This window comes from Sinocyclocheilus grahami, unplaced genomic scaffold (assembly GCF_001515645.1).
Source record: "Sinocyclocheilus grahami isolate Dianchi unplaced genomic scaffold, SAMN03320097.WGS_v1.1 scaffold67.1, whole genome shotgun sequence".
Lineage (NCBI taxonomy): Eukaryota > Metazoa > Chordata > Actinopteri > Cypriniformes > Cyprinidae > Sinocyclocheilus > Sinocyclocheilus grahami.
The window spans coordinates 938,564-958,662 of NW_015505246.1; the positions used below are offsets into that span (position 1 = coordinate 938,564).

At 36.8% G+C, this 20,099-nt stretch overlaps 1 protein-coding gene across 3 annotated transcripts in view; it reads left to right on the forward strand.

The window, feature by feature from the left end:
• Positions 1-19,678, forward strand: part of tns2b (tensin 2b) — a 21,179-nt gene extending 1,501 nt beyond the window's left edge. The window contains exons 2-26 of one of the 3 annotated variants that reach the window (XM_016272025.1): positions 1,952-2,057; positions 2,334-2,371; positions 4,879-4,911; positions 5,697-5,731; positions 5,908-6,091; positions 6,172-6,222; positions 6,381-6,503; positions 7,002-7,066; positions 7,446-7,529; positions 7,608-7,720; positions 7,950-8,010; positions 8,430-8,505; positions 9,376-9,505; positions 9,623-9,685; positions 9,773-9,889; positions 11,004-12,302; positions 13,575-13,635; positions 13,747-14,570; positions 16,749-16,973; positions 17,079-17,156; positions 17,251-17,328; positions 18,004-18,172; positions 18,416-18,484; positions 18,730-18,759; positions 18,979-19,678. In XM_016272025.1, coding sequence (XP_016127511.1) covers positions 1,952-2,057; positions 2,334-2,371; positions 4,879-4,911; positions 5,697-5,731; positions 5,908-6,091; positions 6,172-6,222; positions 6,381-6,503; positions 7,002-7,066; positions 7,446-7,529; positions 7,608-7,720; positions 7,950-8,010; positions 8,430-8,505; positions 9,376-9,505; positions 9,623-9,685; positions 9,773-9,889; positions 11,004-12,302; positions 13,575-13,635; positions 13,747-14,570; positions 16,749-16,973; positions 17,079-17,156; positions 17,251-17,328; positions 18,004-18,172; positions 18,416-18,484; positions 18,730-18,759; positions 18,979-19,123 — 4,257 coding nt within the window. In that variant the 3' untranslated portion in view covers positions 19,124-19,678. Of the gene's footprint in view, positions 1-1,951; positions 2,058-2,333; positions 2,372-3,555; positions 3,582-4,878; positions 4,912-5,696; positions 5,732-5,907; positions 6,092-6,171; positions 6,223-6,380; positions 6,504-7,001; positions 7,067-7,445; positions 7,530-7,607; positions 7,721-7,949; positions 8,011-8,429; positions 8,506-9,375; positions 9,506-9,622; positions 9,686-9,772; positions 9,890-11,003; positions 12,303-13,574; positions 13,636-13,746; positions 14,571-16,748; positions 16,974-17,078; positions 17,157-17,250; positions 17,329-18,003; positions 18,173-18,415; positions 18,485-18,729; positions 18,760-18,978 lie in introns of those variants that run through there. The other 2 variants (XM_016272027.1, XM_016272028.1) reach the window with 2 other exon arrangements.
• Positions 19,679-20,099: the final 421 nt, after the last annotated feature.

Sequence of the window (20,099 nt, forward strand, 5' to 3'; positions counted from 1 at the left end):
CCCACTCCACAAACACTCACTCACAGTAACATTTCCATGTCCGTCATTTGGTGGCAGGTTGACTCTTTGGGGTCAGACAGCTTTAGTATGTTATGTGCCCTTAGAAAACATGCCTATAGGATGGTAAATGTACGTAAAATGGAACATTTCCACTTCACATAACACATTTTAAGCAGTGACAAACACTTATGTGTCATGTGTGCTGTGCTCTTGAGAGAAAAAAAGGAAAATATATTCCATAACCACAGACAAATAGCCAGATTAACACACCCATGCAAGCATGCACACAAACACATACGTTTCCTAGGGATCCTGTGGTCAGAAAGACTGGTTAAAAATAGACAGTGGAAGCATACCTCAGCCTTCCCACCTGCTCCCGTCTACTCCTGCACGGAATGTGAGTCTGCATATGAGTGTAAGAGAATTCCTATTAGCAGGGCCAAAACTCTTATTTCAAAATGTCAGCAGCAACAGTAGCAGAAAGAGAACTCTTTTTGTCTCTCTCACTCTCTCTGTCATATAGCATGTTCATTTGACATTGGGAGAATTCTAGTAACCTAAACAGTTTTGCACTCTTCAGAGAAGAAGAGAGAAGGCATGAGGAGAAAGCTGTGTCTGTGTTGGATATGTGGAGGGAAATGCTTTATCCATGAGCCAAGCTTTGGCTGGAGACAGAGAGAGAGAGTGTAAAGGGTGGAGAGCTGAACAAGTCCTTTATCTAAAACCATGCTTTAAAAAAAAACATGAAACCATGCTCGCAATATGTAAACATAAACTCTATGAAAATAACTTTTGAACTAGTTGATGGATGAACTGCTGTACATGCGTTTTTAAAAAACACCCTCTATGATTGTAGAAGAGATCTATTTTCCGTAAAATCTTTAGACAGAGTGTTTGAGGTGGTTTACAACTTAAAGAAGTTACGCACCAGTCTGCTTATAACATGGCGATTGTTTACTTCCCATTTACAGTCTGTAGGTGGCAGCATTGTCAAGTGATAAACCTAGCAATGTGCTATGAAGGTCTACATTACCGTTCACAGATTTAGGGTTTTTAAAGAAATTATTACTTTTATTCGGCAAGGACGGACGCATTAAAATTGATCAAGAGTGACAGTAAAAACTTTAAATTGCTACAGAAGATTTCTGTTACAAGTAAATGCTGTTCTTTTGAAAATTTTCTATTCATCAAATAATCCTTGAAAAAATGGATCATGGTATTAAGCAGCACAACTGTTTTCACAAAATAATTACATTTTAAAAGATGTTAAAAAATTATTTTAAATTCTAATAATGTACTCTTTCTAATGGTGAGCCCTGATGAGCATAAGAGACTCTTCTTTTCAACATTAAAAATCTTATACAAATGTCTTACCAAATATGTTTTTCTAATCATTGCTGACATTTTATCAACAAAATGTTGTACATGCTGTTCACAGATTGAGTTAAAGTTGTTTTATACTGTATGTATGTATGTGTGTGTGTGTGTGATGTGATATCTATAGATATATACTGTACACTGTGTGTGTGTGTGTAGATAGATGACCATGGACATAGTTGAATTTGATGAAGAACACCTAGTATAATAGAATAGAATATAGTATGATCATTAAATGATTGTCAAATCATCCTGCTGTTTTATGCAATATCTGGCCATTGTGCCAAAACAGTTCTATCATCACAGCACTATTAACAAAACAAACATGATTTTCATTTATCGCCTCCATATGAGTGATTGATTTTTCTCTTCATATCACCACAACTGGGGGCGTGTGGACATGTGTGCTCAGAGCTCTTTAATATCATGTTTGTGGTTGGCAGATGTGTTTGGGTTTAGTTCCTGCCATATGTACATACATACAGATCCCACAGTATCTGCTGCTGTATAATTTTGAGGTCTTTGTGTGTGTGTGTGTGTGTGTGTGTGTGTGTGTGTGTACTTATATATGTAGCTGGGGAAAATGGGTTCACACTCCTTTAAAGAGAGGAACTTCAAGAAGAAACACCACTGTGTTGTCTGCAGACAAGCTCTCGACAGCCATGGCATGTACTGCAGAGGTAAAACATACATTTGTTTTTGCTATAATGACTTTATATTGACTTCTGTTGATTTTATACTTAACTAATATTTAGCTGATATTTCCTCTTATTTATATTATATTTAGTAAGCCATTTCCTCATGGGCACTATTAACTGCTCCACAAATTGTAGGTGATTTCAGGTTTTACTTTCCTTGTGGGACTTTTGGTCCCCACATAGGCAAAACCTGACCCCCACATGCACATAATGTACAATAATATTTATTAATGTAATACACATTTCTTTTCCTTGCAGAATGTAAAACTGCAGTTCATAAGAAATGCGAGGAAAAGGTAAGATTCTTTCTCTTACAGCTGAAATGCTGTTACAACTCTATGCCTCGTATGAAGTACAGTGGATATTGCTAAACTGTGATAACTTGATTTGGCTTTAACCAATAAGGAAATGGCAGAAGAATATGCATTCTCATTGTCAGTGACTGCATGGGTCCTTGTAGCGACGTGTTTATCTTAGTGGCCTCTGGTCTTGTGATGTGTGCCACTCACAAATATAGTACAAATAGGTCTAATTCAGACGAGTTATGAACTCTGGTTATCTTTGGTATTAATAGAAATTGCAATCAGTCACTGAATGCCAACAGTGCATCACACGGATATACACCAGTGTATCCGCACGCTACACACCACAGCTGTTCCTCTCTTTCTCTCCTTCTCTTTCTTATTATTTCTCCTGCTCACTTTCTTTCTCTTTTACTTTTTCTTATCACAGTAAAAAAAAAAAGAAGAAGAAAAACTAAGGCAACCGTTTCATCTTATGTTTTGAGTTTAGTTAATTTACTACTTATTTTAAGTAAATGCCTTGCCTGAACTTAAAATGTCAAGTGTCAAAACAATTCAACCATAATTATTCATACCCCAGTGCATGCTCGAAGAAAGATGAATGGTATTGGAGTAAAAAGAACCATTGAAATTCACTATACTAGTTGGTTTGGCTTAAAACAAAGAATATGATACTATAGTAACACTTTACAAAAAGGTTCCAGTTGTTATCATGAACCATGAAAATGACTTCAAATGCATATATTAATCTTAGTTAATATTAATTTCAACATTTACTAATATATTATTAAAATTGATTGTTGCATTTGTTAATATTCAATGGGCTTGAGCTAGCATGAACTATGAGAATGTTAACAAAATTAATTAATACAGTAACAAATTATTTGCGCATTGTTAGGTAATGCATTAACTGTGGGACCTTTATCCAGTTCAAGTAATGCATATATTATGAACTAACAATGAAAAAGTACAATAATCAAGTAAATATTTTGACATTTTTAAGCATCATTTACTTGAATGCTTTTTACAGTCCATGCCCTGATTTTAGAGAGAGAGAGAGAGAGAGAGAGAGAGGGAGGGAGAGGAAGAGTTGGGTGGGAGCAAGAGAGTGAGAGGATCAGAAAGAGAGAGAGAGAGAAAAAGAGGAGAGCACTTGTATGTGTATGCTATAGGAACTCTAGAAAACTGGACTCATCTGAGAAAGGTACAGACACTTTTCCTTTTTTTAAAGGGCATCAAAGAGGTAATTCATTTTGCTTTTCATTTCAGATTGTAGAATCAGTTTGTGTTTGTAGTGAGATAATCTGTTTGGCACAAAGAGAAATCCAGTAAAAGAGAGAATCAGCAATATATGGAATGAAAGTAGAGACAAGAGTGTAAGACACACAGACACATGACAGAGATAAAATCAGATGGTAGTTAAGGTTTATAATATATAAACATTTTTCTTTGTTTGTTTAGTGATTGTGTGTGAGCGTTTGATTGTGTCTGCTTCACTTGCAATTACTTGTTACCTGCTAAAACTACAGGATGTAGTTAATGAACCCCAGTGTGTTTCCTCATCCCTCATAAATGATTTGTTTTATCTGCACAGTAATATGATTTTATCATTATGTTATATCAACCTGTTAGTTTCAACTTCCAACAGCTGGATTTTCCAGCAGGGCAATCCAAAGTAAGAGATCAAAAATTACTTCTACAGAGCTCAAATAATGAACAAATTTTCTTATACTTAAATTTAAGGCAGCAATGCAGTGAACATTCGTGACTTACATGGTGAAAAATACTCCTACAAACAGACTCATGATCAGAGGCACAGGCCAGCTGATCATCTGAAATAGAGTAGTGGAAATAGTCCATAAAGCCAGCAGGCATTTCATCCGTCCTGGACGGAGAGATCAGCTGCTTTTGTTTCTCTTTATACACGTGTCTCTTTCCACCCTCTGTCCACATCAGACTCCCTGTCTGTCAGTCTATTAGAATATCCCCCATCACACTTATACCCACCCTCAAATATGCAAAATTATGGTCTATTTAGGTTTTCCAATGACAGATTCTCAAACGCTTTGGTTTGATTTACACCTCTTGAATATATGGTTTCATCCACAACTGTACATTTAATTGCATATACTAACAAAATGGTATTGAAGCCATATGCAAAGCCATTTGTGTTAGAGTCTGTAAGTTAAAATGTTATGTCTAAACTAATTACTGAGAAGGAAGCAAAGTGAACGTGTGCAAATATGTGCGCACACACACTCACAGACGGTGTTAAACAGTACCAGATGTCCCCTGGTGTGATAATAACCTAATGAGGACATAGAGGATGTCTTAAAATGGAGAGTCACCCAGTGGCCCCAAAGTATGCTAGATGCGTATGTTTAAGAGGCTGGTATGTGTCTCTTATATGGTCTCTGATGTCTAAACCTTCCAAATCATGCATCAAAGACTTGGTTACCATGTGTCTAATACGCACATTTCTCTGTCTGTCTTTCGTCCAGGTCTCTGTCCCTTGTGAAGTTATCTCAGATCCAGTGAGTATTACCCCAAGTTGCTTTTTAACATATATCTTAAAGGTCATTAACATCACATCTGTTACATTTACATGAATGAATTTAGCAGAATTGACATTGAGCGATCTAGCTGAGACTTCTTATGAGAATTGATTATACACAAAATCCCCTGCACTGTAAAATTCAGAAGCAACTAGATTTAGGACATTTTTGAGTTTATTCAATTTATGGATAATTTAATTTATTTTTTTTAATGTAATTTTTCTACATTTATTAGTTCAACCTTTAAAATGCTGTTCATATGACAAAATGGAAATGTTATGTTTGGGGTCTCAGAGACCCCAGGTATAAAACATAAATAAATGCAGTGCATATTCACATGATTTTCTGATTAATATACACACTATTATTGTTGGTTATTTCCTTTCAGTTTCTTATACTGAATATATGTTTTACCATGTATTTTTACTGAGGTCAAATGGACTTAAAGCAAAAAACAATGTAATTCTATTAGATAATAGTGATATTTTTGAAAAGGGCATGCCTGCTTCAGTAACCTTCTGTCATTTCTTTCTGCTGGGATATCAGAGGAACATATTAAAACCATTTGTAGGGAAATACGAGGTTAATTTTCAAATGACCATTATTTTTACAAAGGCATAATTGGAGTCAACCATAAAAAGAGCCATTATTTTCAGAATAGGAAGGTTAAAGGAAAGTGTTTGATGTATCGCCATTTAAAAGAAATGTCTGTACCATGTCTGCCTGCTTTTTATTCACATTCTTTTAACTCTGCTCTTTCCTAGCCCCCATTTCAAAACCAGATGACCATTCCTCCCAGGTAAGAGCAAATTTCATGAAGCTAACAGCAACATTTGTTATGAATTTAAGAAAAAGCCTGTCATCTGTCATCACTCACATTCATGTTGTATGAAAATCAGCATTATTTTTAGGGTGCACTGCTTCTTTTGTTTGTATTTGAGTGTGACTTTCTTGAGTTTTTTGTGTGTTTCGCAGTAGAGACAGAATGCAGACTGTTATGGAGAAGTTGATGGGCAGTCATTATGACTTCAACCTGACCTACATAACTGAGCGTATCATCTCTGTCCTCTACCTGTCTGACCTGGAAGAACAGCGTTACAGCGCTAACCTTAAGGAAGTGGTGGCCATGTTGAAATCTAAACATCAAGACAAGTTCTTGGTGAGTTGTATTTCTGTTTCATCATTGTTGAGTTTTAAAGCCACGTGAATTATCACTCTTATGTCTCTTTTACTTCTTAGCTTATAAATCTGTCAGAGAAACGCCATGACATCTGCAAGCTAAATCCAAAGGTATCTTTTTGCTGTTTTATAAAAAAAGCGGCTTTGTATGTATTATTCTATTAACTAGATTTGCATATATCTTCATTTAAAAGTCAGTCTATGGCTGGCTTGTTCTGATGTATGCCATTGTTTCTGTATTTCTGGGATGACCCCTTCCCCTGCCTCAGGTTGAGGAGTTTGGATGGCCTGATCTACATGCCCCGTCCCTTGATAAAATATGTGCTGTGTGCAAAACCATGGAGAACTGGCTTAACTCTGACCCCCAGAATGTGGTTGTACTGCACTGCAAGGTTGAGATCAGAAGTTATTTGATATTTAATATATAAGAGCTAAAAGTGTCTAAATGTCATCAGTCTTATTAAAGTAATAGATCATCCAAAAATTAGATTCTGTCACCATTTACTTAGAGTTAAAGTCATTCCAAACTCAAATGACTGCCTTTCTAATGGAAATGTTTAGACTAATGTACTCTCTTTTCCATGCAGTTACAATGAATTGGCACTGAAACTACAGAAAGCACTATAAAAGTATCATAAAAGAAGTCCATACAACTCTCAATCCTTCCCTCTAGTGGGCTGTTAAACTCTTTGACCAGATAACAGTCAGCGAGTTGAACTTAACCAAGTCAGTCTGGTCCAACATAAATTTGTAAATGATGACAGAATTTAAATTTTATACATTTTTTGTGTCATAGAAAGCATGACCCAATGTTAGTATTAGTTGTAGTAGTTGTATATATTTTTTCTTCTCTGTCTGTTTTCCTTTTTCTCTACCTGTCACATTCTCAGGGCAACAAAGGAAAAACAGGTGTGATTGTGGCAGCTTACATGCATTATAGCAAGATATCAGCTGGGTATTTACACACACACACACACATACTTAAACACATTAACCAGTTATTCAATGGGTACACCATCATTTTTTATTTTTATTTTTTGAAAGAAATTAAGTTTGAATCAGCAAGGACTCATTCAATTTAGATTTGTGTTTCGAATAAGTGCTGTTCTTTTCAGATTTTCTATTACAGAAATAAATAATATTTTAAAATGTATATTAATTAGAAAGATTTAATTTGTAATATTATTGCATAATATTACTGCACTTTTGATTTAAAAAATGCAGCCTTGGTGAACATAGGAGACTTCTTTCAAAATCATTCAAACTCTTATGCAGTGCCTTCGGGAGCATTTTATTGTAATTACACTTGACTTTTTCTGTATGTATGTGTGCAGGGCAGATCAGGCTCTCTCGACAGTTGCTATGAGGAAATTTTGTGAGGATAAAATCTCTTCCTCTCTCCAGCCATCTCAGAACAGGTATGACCAACCTTTATTTCTGTTTGTTCCAGAATAACATGTTCTAGTTTGGTCATAATGTTCTCTCTGTCATTGCAGGTATATATATTATTTTGCCGGTCTCCTCTCGGGTGCAATAAAGATGAACAGCTCCCCTCTGTTCCTGCATCAAATTCATATTCCAGCTTTGCTCAACTACCAGTCAGCAGGAGGTACACAACCTGTTCAATAATAATCAGGCCTTATTTTGTATTTTCTGATGTTTTTCAGGAAAACACAACAAAAATATGTATGAATATTTTAAATTAAAATGTGTTCAAGAGATAGTTGAAGCAAAAATGTACTCACCTGTATGTCTTTCTTCAGTCATACAGTAAATGATGACTTTTTGGGTAAACTATCCCTTTCATTTTGTTTCATATTATCCATTGCATTTGGCAGGTTACTCTCCCTTTCTGAAGATCTATCAGTCGTTGCAGCTGGTCTATTCTTCAGGCAAATAGTAAGTGGGTCTATTTTGTCAGACTCATTAAGTTTGAGATGTTTTTCAGCACTGTGGCATGGTGGTCACTACGTGCGGTCTGATATACTGACCTCTGGAGCTCAACCCTGCAAAAATAAACATCTTGTTGGTTTAAGCTGCTCAAAGCTGGCTTAAGATGATCTTACGTTCTGGCTAAGATGGTGTAGTTAGTCTCTCAGCCATGCCATGCTGGTTTAACTGCTCAACAAGCTGGTCTCCCAGACTATTCAGCTGAAAAGTGTCCAAAGAACCTCTAAATCCAGCCAAAAGTCCTGCCTAGCCAGCTCTGGCTCGCAGTGTGTCCAAATCACACTTCTCCCCTCGTCTTTTTATCATGTCATGTCCTCTCTTGACTGTTCTATAAAAAATGAAATTTCATACGTGTTTATTTGTTGCAGTGATATTCAGAGCCCTAAAAGTAAGATGGTGTGTGTGAATATTGAACCAGCTCTACTGCTGAAGGGAGACATCCTGGTAAGAACACTCTTATACATTCTTGTTATATAAGATTTTCCTATAACCTGCTCACTAGCCACTGCTTTGAAGGGAGAAACATTTTGAAATACATATTTAAAACCATCACCACATTATTAAATGACCATATTTAAAGTGATAGTTCACCCAAAAATGAAAATTCTATCATAATTCTCTCACCCTCATGTCATTCCAAATCCATAAGACTTTGGTTTGGTTAATCTGTGAAACAAATTTTTAATGAGGTCTGAGGTGTTTATGTCCCTCCATTAGAAGTCCAGGTAAGGTGAAGATCCAAAAAGGTCATAAAGGTGTCAAAGAAATGAATCCATATGAGAGGTTTATTCCAAGACTTGTGAAGAGATATGCTCACTTTATATGATGAACAGATTTAATTTAGGCTTTAATTCACATATAAACAAACATTCATAGAACAAATCATATATGGTAAACACAGAATCTGAAATGTGCTCATGTGTTCCTCACACGCAAGAACTAACCTCATTGGTTCTCTTGCATGATGCACACACGTTTCAGCTTTGCGTTTACCATATGTGATGTGCTCTATGTATGTGTGTCAGTCACTGTTTAGATGTAAATAAAAGCCCAAATTAAACCTGTTTGTATCTCTTCACAAGAATATCATAAACACTTGGTGGGCCATTCACCACCTAGCAACCAATCAGTACACCCTTTCATCCGCATAGCAACATTTTACACTCAGAACGCCTTAGAAACCACATATCAATGTCCTACCAACCACCTTCAACACTCAAGCAATGTGTAGGTGAGGTGAGAGAAGCACCACATTTTCACTACAAAACCACCATGTTTTCCTCAGTAAAACTGCTTCTTATTGTCTGTCCTTAGGTGAAGTGTTATCACCGTCTCTCAGATGTGTGTAAGAGAGAGTGTGTGTTCAGAGTCCAGTTTCACACCTGTAGTGTTCATGGGTCTCAGCTTGCTTTTGGCAAAGGAGAACTTGACCATGCTTGCACAGGTAAAGACACAGGCACTGTTTGTTTGACTGCCCCCTCCATTGCCTCGACTGCTCAAAAGCAGAGGAATAAAGTGTGTTTTCTGTGTAATGATTCTTCTGATTCGCCTTTGTGTGTAGATGACCGTTTCCCTGCAGATGCCACAGTGGAGTTGCTGTTTTCTTCTGGCCCGCAAAGAAGAGGTACACATCTATCAACTGCACTATTTCTCAATCCCTCCCTCCATTAGCTCTATCTTAATGCTATATGTGTGTTTTATGTATTTTTAGGTGGAGAGATACAGGGAAATGACCCGGGAGTATCTGAGGATTACGGCACTGCAGATCCTATTGTGCGTTGGGACTCGTATGAAAACTTTAACCTTCACCATGAGGATAGTGTTGAGGGTATGTGCACTCAGTCTAGCCCAAAACCTGTAGCATGTCAAGCTACAAGAACTTGAATTAGAATCAAACTAACCTAAAAAATTGTTGGCTACAGTACAAGTTAAGATAAGATAAGATAAGATTAACTTTATTGTTCCGAAGGAAATTTGGATTGGACACATACAATACTATATCTGCTGTTTTATACAAATAATATACTACGTACATATAATACATACAGCGACCCATCTCTGCCCTACCCACAATATACAGTGAACAACTAAACTGCACCCTACCTATTGTGCAACACACCTTTAATCATCATGTTCATATATAGTTGCACACACCAGATGAGGGGAAAAAGAAGAAAAAAAATTATATTTGTTGACCTCTAGCTAACTTATCATTTAATGCTTTAATGATAAGTTAGCTAGAGGTCAACAATTATAATTTTTTTTCTTCTTTCTCCCTTATCAGTTTCTTCTTTTATCAGTTGTTGATAAAACATAACTAACTACACTACTGTTCAAAAGTTTGGGGTTGGAAAGTTTTTTTGTTGTTGTTGTTTTTAATGTTCTCTTATGAATACAAAAAAAAAATTAATATTGTGAAATGTTCTTACAATTTTAAATAAAATGTTTTCTATTTTAATATATTTTAAAATGAAATGTATTCCTGTGAATATATATATATATATATATAAAATCATTCAATTAAAAAAAAAAATCTTACTGACCCCAAACTTGTATATTTAAGTTATTTTAAGAGGAAAATGTCTTTAGAATGCAACACTACCAGATGATCAGCAATTATTAAATAAATACATTTAATTTAATAACACAACTAATAAAAACAATTTATACTGTAACTGGTTCAAAGCTAAAATGAATCAATTTATATATATGGAGTGTATAAAAAATGTCTCAGCGCTTTTTTGTCTTGGATTGTAATTTCAACCAAATAAATGATTCTCTGAAAAAAAAAATTATATATATAATTTTTTTTTTCAAAGAATCATTTATTTGGTTGAAATTGCAATCCGAGACAAAAAACACTGAGACATTTTTCATACACTTCATATTCATGTGACTGTAAATAATAAGGTTTTTGTCTATGTATTCCCTGTGATCTGTAGATATCTGTCACACACGTGGGCCTTTGGACGGTAGTCTGTATGCTCAAGTGAAGAAGCGTCGAGCACCAGGCTCCAGTCCCAGCGGATGCCCGACTTCCATCCAAACCTCCACACATTCACCCAGTCATTCCTCCTCTACTCCTCCCATTCATCTCTCCATCCAGCCTCTCTCGCTCAGCAAAGACACAATTTGCTCCTCAGCATCACCCAAATCCCTCTCTCCACCTCTAAGAGAAAAAAGAGAGAAGGACGAAGACAGGGAAAGACACAGAGAAACCGCAATTCTTGACGATGGCGACTGCTCTCCTGTGAGACCGGATCGGCCCGTTCAGTCATGTTATGCTCGCCCGTATTCCCATACTCATTCATTCTGTGATCCAGACCTGACCAGCCTGCATGCACTTGCACAAACGCTCCATCCCAAACACCACACACTTCCCTGCAGCCGCACTGCCCCACTGCCAGTCCGAGACTTGTGTGTAACCCAGCCTGATATTTTATGGGAGAGAGGGCGATGTCTGCACCATCCCTGCCCAGAAACCATCAGGCACATGTACTCATATCCCACTCAAGAAACCCACCTTTATTCGCCACTTTCCCACTCACAGTCCTCCCGTTCCCACACACTTCCTGTACAGACACGTGCGTTCTACTCTGGGGATGCATGTCCTGGGGTTCATTGCTCCGCCCTCCCTCAGGGCCACGCCCTCATCCCTCCTTCCCTAACCCCTAATCAGTCACTGGTCTCCAGTCCATACCGAGAATTACGTTACAGCACGACTCCGCCAACATCGTGCTCCTGCAGGGACTGTTCTCGCTTACGAGAGGATGTTGCCCTCCATTCTTTACGAGGCAGAGAATTAGAAGCTCTTCCTTGGTCTAGAGAGGCGGAGTTTGGGATTAGGAGGGAGGGGCCTATGCACTGGAGGGATGGAAGGGCGGCGTCTCATTGGGAGGGAGTTCATGAGGCGGAATACTGGCGACGCAAACTAGCAGTGTCACCAGTAACGTCATCATACGGACATTGCCACGCTGTCCCAAAACAAGACCAACCTGTATATGTTTCAGACGCCCAACCTGAACATATTACACCACTCAGTCCATATCCCAGCCCCCAAAGCAGTGGCTACCACAGCCCTCATCCACCCTGTCCTTGCTCTCCACAACCGTTCAGAGAGAGTCCCGGATATGCCTCCATCAGTCTTTCCCCAAACTCCTCCCCCATTGCTATCACTCCATCTCCAAAACGAGCCAATCACAACAATGCTTCAGCTGTAGAGAGTCAACATGGCATTAACGGTAATCACATTGGCACAGTTTGTAGACAAATTATAACAACCAATGCATTCCTAAAACAACTTTTTTTAACTAAATGTATATAATGTATATTTTTAACCAAATATTTGACCCCAAAAACCAAAAAAATAAACTTCTGTTCATCATCCTTAAGTTATCTAAACTAGTATTTTTTCTTCTTCTTATTTTGTGGAACACAAAAAAGGTACTTTGTAGAATGTACATGCTGCTCTATTCACAAAATTTGTTGGTGATTGGTACTGTCAAGCTCTAAAAGGGGCAGAAATTGACCATAAATGTAACATAAATAGGCCATATTAGGGATGTAACAATTCACTCAACTCACGATTCAATTCGATTCACGATTTTGATTTCACGATTCGATTCACGATTTTTAAGACAAATTATAAATTAAATGTGTCCTTTTTATTATTGCTTAGACAAAATGTTGCACGTTTCTTTGTGAAATTGAAATATAGCACTATAATAATATGCTAATATAGCACTTGCATATTATTGCTCTTTTGTTGGTTTTGATTGCTTCTATTGTCCTCATTTGTAAGTCGCTTTGGATAAAAGCGTTTGCTAAATGACAAAATTTAAATATAATGTAAATGTAAATAACAAAACTAAATAGAAATTTTAAAATAAACCCCAAATCAAATAAATAAGTAACACAAATAAAATAAATCTCTTCATATAAACAAAATAAGGCTTTGTCAGTGCTCTTTCCATTTAAAATTAGAGGCAACCACTGCATTTTAATCATGATCCAAAGATGCAACATGAGCAGTTTTTAATCTAAATTACATTGTATAATTTTCGAAATTTGAAGCAAAAACAGAATGGTTTGACTTCAGTTTTGTGAAACTATACATAAAAATATCTGCATGAAACAGAAAGAGCAGACGAGCTGAATGAGACTGCAGATTCACTCTCTGCCAGCAGGTGGCGCTTAAAGCGTTTCCTTGGTTTCCGCTGTAAACAAAGCAGCACTTTAGAGGAAAAGAAAAAATACCATCTAAACTATTCTAAAGACAGTAAGTTCCCCTCAGACATACATTCATATAAACTCCTACCCCTAACTGAATCGCGATTTGTTTATCATAGATTTTCAACCGGCTCGCGGTTAATCGTTACATCCCTAGTCCATATGACTAAATGATGTAAACAATGACAGAAGTTTCATTTTTGGGTGAACTATCCCTTTAACTTTCAGTTTCTTCTACTTCCCTAATCTAATCTATTGTACATTCTATTTTGTGTGTTTTGTAGATGGGCATATTAAGGTTTTGGATGCTGATAAAAGTCACATCAATGCCGTTTCTCCTCATAGGTAATTGTTTCTTCACGTACATTAATCTCTTATTAATCTTGCAGCCACAGTTTATTTTGTACATTGAATTTAATGGACTATCAGCCTAAATTCCACTGTGTATTCTAACAGGAGATCAATGGAGGTGGGAGAACCAATGAAAAGCAAAGCTCTAGAAGGTGAAACTTTCCCTGGGTCTCTGATCACTTTTGTCTCGGCTGTCAGTGGAGCAGAGGAAAATATGAAGAAAACACCCATCACAGAATTGACATCTAACACCACTCTCATTATTAACCCACCGTCATCCAAGGTTGTGAAATCAGTGCAGGTACAAACACACAACCCCAGACCTCTCAACACCAGCATCCCAGAATCAGAACAGGATAAAGCGGAGCACCCCGGTTCGTGCTACACCTCAACAAGTCCTCAACCTCCTCTTTGTTCTTCAGAGAGACGCTCTGCCTCTGAATTCCCTTCATTTAACATAAATGCTGAAAGGCAAGGCATGACAACCTTAACTGACTGCAATGAGGAAAGCAGCAACAGTGACCTGACAGCATCTGACCCTGACGGCTACATCACACCCTCATTTCCTATAGCATCATACAGCTACCCTCTTCTGACGGTGCCTCATGTACCGTATACAGGCTACACTGAGATCACCATCCCAGCTTCCTTACCCCAACCTCCTCTCCCTGAAAAACAACGCTCATCCCCCCTTCACAATGTGTCTGATTGCACTGGCACTTCCTCAATAAAATCAGTTGGAAAGCCTTCTACTTCCTCTGCCCAGTTCCATGTGTCCTTCTCCACTACTACCAATGAATTGCCTCCCGCATCTAAATGCAAAGTAACCCCCTCTAGTGGCGTGGAGGAGTCAGAGACCCGCCTCAGCTCTAAATTTGTCCAAGACAGCTCCAAGTACTGGTACAAACCTGGCATCTCCAGGGACCAGGGTGAGAACATCTGCATTTTTAGTGGTGCTTACTTCAGTGTTATTTACATTTATGCATTTGGCAGATATTGTGGGCCTATATGTATTCTCTGCCATTCAGACCCATGACATTGACTTAGGCATTGTAGCCTTCTGTGCTACAGTTTTACTATGGTATATTATTAGTAGTACACATAATATGTCGGTACCATTCAAAATTTCTTTGATTTATTGGTATAGGTTGATATTAGATATTTATTTGCATATGCTAATTTTCCCTGTTTTGAAATGTAGATGTTTGCTATTATCTAACGCTCACCTAAGTTAATCTTTAAGAACACTAATAATTTAGTAACACTGTTAAAACTTTGAGTCAATTTTATTTGTTTAGCAATATAATAAATATTGTTTTAAAGCAGCTTTACATAAAATCATGATGTAAATATTTATAATATCTAGTAGCATTTAGCAGATTATAGCTGGGTGATAAATAATATAGTTTAAAGGGGTCATATGATGCGATTTCAAGTTTTCCTTTCTCTTTGGAATGTTACAAGCTGATTGTGCATAGATAAGATCCCTGAAGTTGCAAAGACTAAAGTCTCAAAACCAAAGAGATATACTTTATCAAAGTTAAGACTCTGCCACGCCCCCCTAAAATGGCTCGTTCTAACACGCCCCCAAATATCTACCTCACTATGTGGAAATATTTGCATAATGCGGCCCTAATGTGCACGCAAAGAAAGAAGGCGTGGTTTCAGTAACCGCAGTTAGTGTTGAAGCAGCCATGTCAGGGAGACGCTGTGTGTTTCTAGGCGAAAGCAAAAGCACTTTATTTGGCCTTCCAGAAGTAGATGCATTTAGGAATCTTTAAAATTACTTACAACAGAACAGCAATGCATTTTATGGACAACCGTTTCGTGAACCTAGGAGAGGAAGTAATTCTGACTTTGCTATGACAATCTGGCGCTTCTGAATCAACTACTGTTTTGTTATTGAGAGATAGAGAGAGAGAGAGAGAGAGAGAGTGTGAGAGAGAGGGAGAGAGAGAGAGAAGGGGTCACATCACAAACACATACCATAGAAGGGGTCACATCACAAACACATACCAGCTTCATCACTGTGTCTGTCACGCGACTCTGTTCCTCTTTCGGGCTCTGTCTTTACATTTATTTTGAAAGATGAAGCTCGCGATTATGGTATGGGGCGTTACATTTCCGACGAGTGCTTGCGGTGTTCGGCCAATCACAATGCACTGGGTCAGCTGGCCAATCAGAGCAGACTGCGCTTGTCGGAAGGAGGGACTTTGTAGAAAATGAAGCTTTTGAGAGAGGCGGGGCATAGAGGACCTACAATAATGTACAGTATTTGAAAAATAATGTGTTTTTTGAACATTAAAGCATGTCAACATATTCTGTTACACCAAATACACAAAATAATGATCTTTAAAAAAGCATCATATGACCTCTTTAAATTATGCAACGATATAAACAGTCAAGCTGAGATAGTATATATATCACTTTACGTGAGTATACTTTAAGTTAGTTTTAGTTTAGAGTTACAGTAGTTCTTTATGTGGTGATAAATTTTCATTCCATTTTTCATACTGTACATTATAACGTTGTGATGCCAAATTCACTTGTAATATTTAAAACAATTGATTTTAGCAAATTAGGAGTTTACTCAGGCAAATGTTGTAATGAATAATTAATTAATACTGAGAATTGGTCCCCAAACTAAAGTGTGACCGAAGTTTAATATCAGCTTTTTATCGGTTATATAATAGAATGACAATAATTATCGATTTATTGCATTGTTCAAAATTTAAACCAATATGATAAATAAATCATAATAATTTGAATTAATAAATACTATCTAAATATACATAATAAATTGAAATATAAATAAAATATATAATAAGTAAATTAATACTAAAATTAAAACTAATACTGTTTTGTAAATTTTTTTAAGCAATCATCAGACTAATGATTTTCATCTGGTGGATGATTTATGAGCAACCTCATAAGAACACCCTAGCAACTTCATAGTAACACAATAAAAACAAATCTCAATACCTTACAATCATCATATCATCACGTCTCTTAAATCTAGTTGTAGTAAATCCATTTTTAGGAGGTGATGTACATTACATAAATATTCCTGCCACTCTATTAACAGAAGTATCTCTTTCCCCATTTAGCCATTGCAGTATTAAAAGATAAGGAGCCTGGCTGCTTCCTCATTAGGGATAGTAATTCATTCCAAGGCGCATATGGAATGGCTCTGAAAGTCAGCACACCTCCAGCCCACGCTAGTAACCATGGAGAGCCGGGCAACCCACAGGAGCAGCTAGTTAGGCACTTCCTGATTGAGAGCGGTCCTAAAGGAGTGAAGATCAAAGGCTGTCAAAATGAAACACATTTTGGTGAGACAAAAAAAGATTGCGCCCTGTTTATAAATGATTTTCTAATGCTCTGTGTTGAAAACAGCACCCCCTATTGATTTAATTCTGATGTTTCTTTTCATCCAGGCTCCCTCTCTGCTCTGGTGTATCAACACTCCATTACTCCTGTGTCTCTTCCTTGTGTTCTACGAATCCCATATGGAGGTTATACAAACACATAAACATACAACAATCAATGATTTTTTTTTTCATAATAAGTGTGCAATAACTGCCTGATTTGTGTGTGTTTGTGTTTCAGATCTTGTAGGAGAATTGCAAGAGTTGCAAAGTGGAACTAATACCAGCACAGCTGCAGACCTGTTAAAACAGGGGGCAGGTCAGTTTGATTTATTTTATTTTGATTGATTTATTTATTTTTCACGGATGGATGGTGGGGGGAAACAATAAGTATTATTAAATGTGTTAAGATGGATATTACAGTTATATACACTACCGTTCAAATGTTTGGGGTTGATGTTGAATGTTTTAATGCTTTTGAAAGGAGTCTCTTGCTCACCAGTGTTGTATTTATTTGATCAAAATACAGTACAAAAAAGTACTGCTGTGAAATATTGTTACAATTTAAAATAACTGTTTTACATTTTAAGATTTGTTTTAATCTGTGGTGACAAAGCTACATTTCAGCAGCAATTTTTGCAGTCTTAACTGTCACGTGATCATTCAGAAATCATAACAATATACTGATTTGATGCACAGTAACTTTTTTATTATTACAGTTGTGCTGCTTAATATTTTTGTAAATATGTGATAGTTTTTTTCAGGACTCTTTGATTAATAGAAGGTTCAGAAGAACAGCATTTATTTGAAATGTTGTAAAAATGTCAATGTCTTTACTGTCTCTTTTGATCAATTTAATGCATTCTTGCAAAATTAAAAAAAAATTAAAAAAATTGATGATGAATCTCATAGTGTGTTATATTCAATATTCCTCATTAAAAGTGATGAATTTTCTCCCTCTAACATTCTTTGTTATTCTCTCTCTCATTGTCAGCTTGTAATGTTCTCTACCTAAATTCAGTGGAAACGGAATCTTTGACTGGCCCGCAAGCCATCTCCAAAGCAACCAAGTGCACTTTGACCCAGGACCCTCGTCCTTCACCAACAGTTGTTCACTTCAAAGTGTCCACACAGGGCATCACCCTCACTGATAACCAGCGCAGGTACAAACACACATGTCCAACAACACTTATGCCAAACAAAACAGTTTACATTGTAACACAGCTTTATTAATATCACTCCCCAAGCATATTTTTAGCACAATCCTTCAAATATGAGATTAAAGTTACTTATTTTAGCCATTCAAGTAAACTACAGGCCTGTGTGGCTCATATCCAAAACATTAATCAGAGACACTGAAAAGCACAAACAGACCTCGCTCTTTCTCTCTTTTTTTCTTTATATAGACTGTTTTTCAGGCGACATTACCCTATTCATAGTGTGACTTTCAGCAGTGTGGATCCACTGGATCAAAGGTAAGATTTAAGATGGAATCATTAGGAAATACAACTCCAATCTACATCATACTGCATCTCTAATGTATGGCCAAGACAACATGTATTGCTTTGAACTGACAACGTACTATTATTATTATTTTTATTTTATTTTTTTGCACAAGGGCTCTCCTACCCTCTTTTATGCTTCTCTCTCACTTGCTCTGCTTGTACATGTTGCTTAGCCTCTGTGTATGTGTGTGTGTGTGTGTGTGTGTGTGCGCCAGGTGGATTGATGCTGATAACACTTCCTGCAAGTAAGTGCTTCTACTTATACAGCTCTATATTCTCTTTCAGTGTAGCATTTCTTGTGCTTTCAGGAGGTTTATTCCCAAATGTGTAAATTTAGGAGTGAGACAAGTGTATATCTTTTTTTTATGCCACTCAGAATAAGCCAATGATATGAAACAAATGAAGAAAAGGGTTGTTAAATGAACAATCTGCCATGGTCTCTGATGTCTAGTTGTTTTCTATAGGATGTTTGGATTTGTTGCACGGCGCAGCGGTGGTTTGGGAAACGTGTGTCACCTGTTTGCAGAGCTGGACCCAGAGCAGCCAGCCACGGCCATTGTGAACTTCATCAATAAAGTCATGCTGGGACCTCAACAGCTGCGAAAATGAACACAGTATAGGAGAGATGGAGACAAACCAAACAGAGCATACAAGATGGTATAGCGGTGGATATTGTCAGTGTTATGTTTATATACAGAATGAGAGAAGTGTTCCTCGTTGGGATAAACAAAACTGTCTTTTACGACAACTCATTATGCAGGCTTCCTCTTTTTTCTGTCATGTTCACATTTAGTGTAAATCAGTGAGATTTGGTCATGTTGAAACAGAGTGCATTATGAAGTGATTTCAAATTAAATGCCTTTTATTAAATAAAAATAAAATATATGAGAAAAACAACTGGATTTTCCTGGTAAAGTATATCTAATGGATAAATAAACGTGAAAGTAAGTTTTCGATTCTCAAACTTATTTTTGGTTGAGAAAATGGGCCTTTTAATTCTACCACTCAGGATGCCAAAGCTGTATGGCTGTTATTGTGTTGTTCTCTTTTTATTTTCATTGATTTTGTGTTTGTGTGTGTTTTTTAGTTAAATGGTCAGAATGTTTTGATTGTTCGTTTTCGATTCGAAATGCCCTTTACAAGACACAAAGTCATATTTTTAGCAACTGATGCATTTTTAAATTCATACTTTTGGTATTTAAAGAAAATATTAATAAAAATATCACAAACAGAAGTGCCTAGAGACTCTTTTTTTTTTTTAATTAAAAAAAATCTGATTTCCAGTTATTTAATAAAGGTTTGCAGTTATAATGTGCTCAGACAGAGGTATGTTTCTCTTGAGGTTATTGTAAACTATTATTGTAATACACTGATCACGCACCAAAACATTGTGATTACTTGAATTAAACTGTAAAAACCTAAAGTCTATTTAGGTTCTAAATGTGTTAATCATGTCTTTGCTTGTTGCCAGTTAAGCATAGTTTGCTTAGGTGTGGCCTACAATAAGCTTGCCCTTTTAAGTTAAGCCATTTAATTATGCTTAATACAATTTATCACCTAGTTACCAGCAGATTGTAATCAAAAT